The 5,528-nt window shown below is 37.4% G+C and overlaps 1 protein-coding gene across 1 annotated transcript in view; it reads right to left on the bottom strand.

Annotated features, from left to right (window-relative positions):
• LOC115293397 (protocadherin alpha-1-like) overlaps window positions 1-5,528 on the bottom strand; it is a 48,177-nt gene that overhangs the window by 2,563 nt on the left and 40,086 nt on the right. Inside the window, exon 5 of the mRNA XM_029941183.1 lies at window positions 3-636. Coding sequence (XP_029797043.1) covers window positions 3-636 — 634 coding nt within the window. The remainder of the gene's footprint in view (window positions 1-2; window positions 637-5,528) is intronic.

Raw genomic sequence — 5,528 nt, 5'->3', positions numbered from 1 at the left:
GCGGTCACTACTAGAGTGTAGTGCGACACGCTCTCGCGGTCCAGGGCGCTGTCCAGCACCAGCGAATAGTAATTCTTGAAGGTGGACACCAGCTTGAAAGGGACTTGGGGTGTTAGTGAGCAGGCCACCTGCCCGTTGACACCAGAGTCATGGTCGGACACGCTGACCAGGGCGATGACCGTGCCAAGGGGTGCGTCTTCTAACACAGGCAATGACAGTGATTTGATAACCAACTCAGGTACATTATCATTGGTGTCCAAAATTTCCACCAGAACCGTGCAGTGACCTGCCATTGGGGGATTTCCTTTATCTGTCGCTTCTACCTGGATTTCATATAACTTAGTTTCTTCGAAATCTATGTTACCCTTTACAATGATGGATCCACTAACTGGATCTAAGTGAAATTTCGACAAAGTATCTGATGACATGTCTGTAGTGAAAGAATATACAATGTCCTTATTTACTCCTTCATCCAAATCAGAGGCGTTAACAATCACTGCTATGGTACCGTTTGGAGCATTTTCGAATAAACTGACTTTGTAGACAGTTCTCTCAAACTCTGGCGCGTTGTCGTTTACATCTAGAATGGTGATCTTCAGTTGAGTAGTGCCAGTGAGCTCTGGTTTCCCGCCATCAACTGCTGTTATTATTAAGTGGTGTTCAGGAGTTTCCTCTCGATTTAAAAGTTTTTTCAACACTAGTCCAAGAGATTTAATATCCTTATCATTTCTTTTAATATCCAAAGTAAAATAATCATTAGAGTTAAGACTGTAGGTCAACAAAGAATTCACTCCAATATCTGCATCTGATGCTCCCTCTAGCGGAATCCGAGAACCAGGCAGCCGGGATTCATAAATAAACAATTTTTTTACTGCCATTGGAAAAACCGGCTGATTGTCGTTAATGTCCTTCACCTCCACCTCCACATGGAAAACCTGCAGCGGCCTGTCCACGATTACCTCCAGATGGATGTTGCATTCCAGTCTCCTGGCACACAGCTCCTCACGGTCGATCCGAGAATTCACAAACAAAATGCCATTCTGCAGATTTACCTCCAGAAGGTCCCCGGGGCCTTTGGAGGCTACCCGGAACATGCGTGGCACCAGCTCCGCCAGTTCCAGCCCCAAGTCCTGGGCGATGCGGCCCACGAAGGTGCCGTGTTTGGCCTCCTCCAGGACCGAGTAGTGAACCTGGCCGCTCCCAGCCTCCCAAACTGTGAGGAGCAGAAGCAAAAGCAGTAGTTGCCGGGCTCCTGCACCACCTTCTCTCCATGAAAATATCATTGCAAGCCTTTTCCAAATATTGGGTCGCTCTTGCATCAATCGAAACTTTAAAAAATAATTTGGGTTCCTCCGTTTTTCTTAAATAATCTTACCATGCCCGGATTTCAGAGAGGATGAAGGAAAGCAGCAACTGAGTATGTAACGCATGGTGTATTTCTTTTGTGTGGTGTATTTTTTTTGAAACACCTTGTGGACAGCGACATCATGTGGCTAAATGTGTAAGTATCAAATAAATGTACTTCTACTAGGGTCTGAACTTTCCCCAAATTTCTATTTTCATTGTAATATCCTCTGAGCACATGTCAATTCCTTTATATTTTATAAAAACATATCCTTATAGCTTTTACACTAATTCATCACTTCCAAATATTCCAATCCATGACACGAATGAGGAAGAATAGAATAGTGATTTGTGTTATAACGGTAGTGGACATCTACTAGAAACATTCCCCATGTGACAAGCATGGGGATTTCGTAGGGTTATCCCATTAAATTCTCACAACAAACTTCCGGGGTAGATATTAATACAATTCACTTTTTACAAACAAGGAAGTGGAAACAGATACCAGTTAAGCAACTTAAAAATGATATTAACTGGTGGTGTTCGTGTGGGATCTCAATGTGAGTCTAGACTCGTAGCTTTTACCAATTGGCCTCAAAGTCTACATTTTATAGCAAAACCAGGTCTTTGATATATGTGACCACCAAAACATCAAGGCATTGAAAGTATGTGTATATCCATATCCATACATATATACATACATATTTACTTCTATACTATGATGTCAATTGCTAATTTTATTTATTTATTTATTTACTTACTTATTTATTTATTTATGGGCTATCTATAACCCACTCTTGTGTGCTTTATCCAATGATTATACCATTGTTGTCTGTCTTAATTGTTATTTATACAAAAATCCCAGATGTCAGCTATTTACAGTGCAGTTCTTTTGTAAATTTGTTTTTTTACTACATGACAATACTGTGTGATTTAGATATTTCCTACATTCATATCATACCAGGTAAGAGTATATGTGTTTTTTAAATTTCCACACCGCTTATACATTTCAATTTATCTGTATGTCCTAAAATGATCACAATATGAGATCACTGTGTGTTTAATGATCTCCACTCTAGATGAATTTCTGGATTCTAGGGTTTTTTTAAGTCGTTACTTGAAAGTTTTGGTGACTTAACTAACCAATAGAGAGAGAAAAGTAGCATTGGAACGTAATTCACCATTCAGCATATGAAAGATGAGACAATATAATATTCTAAAAGTCTTTGAGAATTCAGCAAGAGGCATGAGTTCTTTGAGTATTTGAAAGTTGAGTTGAGAAGTTCATGGGCAGAGGTTGACTTTCAAGAGGTAAAAGCAAGTCCAATGCTTTGCTTATAGTCAGAGCCTCTCGAAATAAAATCAAACACATGATTTAAGTATTAGGAGAAAAGTTTTCATACAAGCTTTTTCCTCCATGTACTCCCTGAATGCAAGCCAGGATTGCAACTTACTCATATTTTATCATTCACATTCAGAATAAAATAAATTATCAATTAATGTTTTAATGGATAAAAAATTATTTTAAACTACCTAGAGCAACAGAACTAAAGAAGTAAATTACATTAATGATATTTGTTAATATCAAACTTACATAATTTCTAACTGATTCTACTGTACTAGTTCACGAAGAAGTAAACATTTAAGAATTATTTTGTAAAAGCATGGATTTAGGAAATAATTATAGACATCTATATGTCAAGTGTTTCGAAGAATCATGGAAGGTCAGAGCTAGTTTTAAAATGAGATACAGAATTAAAATTTTTAAACATCATGGGCTCCATATTAATGGAATACCTGTGACAACTTATAATGTTATATATTTCATGACATTTAAGAGTATAGTAATGGCAAAGTAGAATGCCAGAGGGAATTTATCACAGACTATAATGATTATAGGGAATGAAGGTAATACCAAAGGAACTATGAGTATAGAAGATTGAGCTGATGTGTGGATAAAGTATCAGTGAATAATATCTACTCTCACTTAGACATCTTCTTAGGCAATTTAATTTAAAAATGTAAATAAGGAATAAAAAAACAATAAGAATTTATACAGTGATAGACTATGACTCCTGGACATCTGGGTATACCTGGATATAGTTTTCAAAGCTTACTATTTGTCTACAGTACAAATGTAGTGACCAGACTTCTAGTAGGACAGATTCCACCTGACCATTCATACTTTTCTGCATATAAGTCTCAAGAAAGTGGTGAGTCGATATGAGACTATAAGTAAGATGACCCCTCCCAAGAAAGGAGCTCTTCCTTATTTGTTCAAACCATTTATTTTTCTCTGTAAAGCCTTAGATAAACATTTCTGATTCCCAGAAAATATATACTCCCTAAATTTGGAGGCATATCAACTCTTAGGAGCTAAGAAGTTTACTGTAGAAACAGACTATCCTTGAAAGATTTCCTCACCGAACTTCTCAATTCCTTTAAAAGCAGATCTCAGAAAATGAGTATCTGGGCTGTTAAATGGCTAAGACCCAGATTACTTAGTGCAAGTTACTTCTGCAATTCACCAATATCCACATACATATGAGATTTAAAAAAAAAAAACAGCATATACCTAAGAACCAAATAATAGACAGTTTTAGACAGTTATTTCACCCTAACACATCTTCTTTTGAAGTGTTTAAATTATTTTCCAAGTGTAACATTTACTTGTCAAGTTTATGTTTTATCTACCCAACACAGGAGTTTCCAATTAAAACATAGGCATTCAATATCAGTCTTTACCTTCTGGGAAAACTCCAACTTCACTAGTTATATAGACGCTGCCAGGAGAAAATGAGTGAGCTCACAGTGGTGGGAAAAGGTATGATGGGCATACTGTGGCACCAGAAGCAGGTGGTCAGTCTCTGCACAGTGGGAGGCCTATACCCATGAGCCTGCGAAAGATGACTGAGCAACCCAGTAATGTTAACACCTGAGTTAGAGTACTCTCCACTTTTATGTAAAAAAATTTCCCACTACCTGGCCACCCACAATGTAATTTTATAAATGCTAATATTTTTAAAGCTGTATTATTCTATTTTTTAATGTTTTATTTATTTTTGATACAGAGAGAGACAGAGCATGAGAGGGGGAGGGTCAGAGAGAGAAGGAGACACAGAACCGGAAGCGGCTCCAGGCTCTGAGCTAGCTGTCAGCACAGAGCCTGACGTGGGGCTCTAACCCACGAATGTGAGGTCTGACCTGAGCTGAAGTCGGAGGCTTAACTGACTGAGCCACCCAGGCGCCCCATATTTTTAAATATTAAGATATTTTAACAAAATTGAAAGGGGGTTGTTTCCTCAGTGAACTTTCTATTGTGCCTTAAAACTCTAAGGATTTTGCAAATGTGAAATCTTTATTCCAAATCACAAGTTATGTGACTCCTGAAAGACATACGTAATATTAGCAATTATTCCTAAGTGATGTCATGTATTGTAATGACCTCTGATAGATATTTTTGAAAACTTTTTAAAATGTTTATTTCTTTTTGAGAGAGAGAGAAAGAGAGACACAGATGGTGAGCAGGGGAGGGGCAGAGAGAGGGAGACACAGAATCTGAAGCAGACTCCAGGCTCCATCAGCAAGATTCCAATGTGGGCCTCAAACCCACCAACCACAAGATCATGATCTGAGCCCAAGTCAGACCCTTAACTGATAGAGCCACCCACTTACCCCTGGGTATTTTCGGAGGTCCTGACATTAAAAGATCCATTCAGGCTGCTTTCTAGTACAAGGAAATGAAAACCTAACTTATTACCTGTTGCATAAACAGATAAAGACAAAGGAATTCTCGATAGAAAGAATACTTCAGAAAACATGTAATATATATGAAATACATGTATGCATGTACATATGTAATATAGCCCTATTTCAATATACTCTGACACAATGGATAGATAACATAAATTGGAAATATGAATTATATATTTATACTCTTTACATTTTTTCCACTTATAATTTTTTTAATTCTGAGAAGAAAATATTTACAGGTAATGAGTTTTCAAATTTATCAGAAATGTTGTTCAGTCCTTCAAGGTCCTATTATTCATGAACAGATTTAATTATGGAAAAACCAAAATGTGAAAATGAGAAAATAATTTAAGCTAAATTGTTCTCAGTGCAAGAAATTCATCTCTATGGCCAACAGGCACATGAAACGATGCTCAGCGTCACTCATCATC

The sequence above is a fragment of the Suricata suricatta genome, chromosome 6, assembly GCF_006229205.1.
Source record: "Suricata suricatta isolate VVHF042 chromosome 6, meerkat_22Aug2017_6uvM2_HiC, whole genome shotgun sequence".
NCBI classification, from domain to species: Eukaryota; Metazoa; Chordata; class Mammalia; order Carnivora; family Herpestidae; genus Suricata; species Suricata suricatta.
Note: the sequence above shows the minus strand (reverse complement) of the source record. Positions and strands in the feature narration are given on the sequence as shown.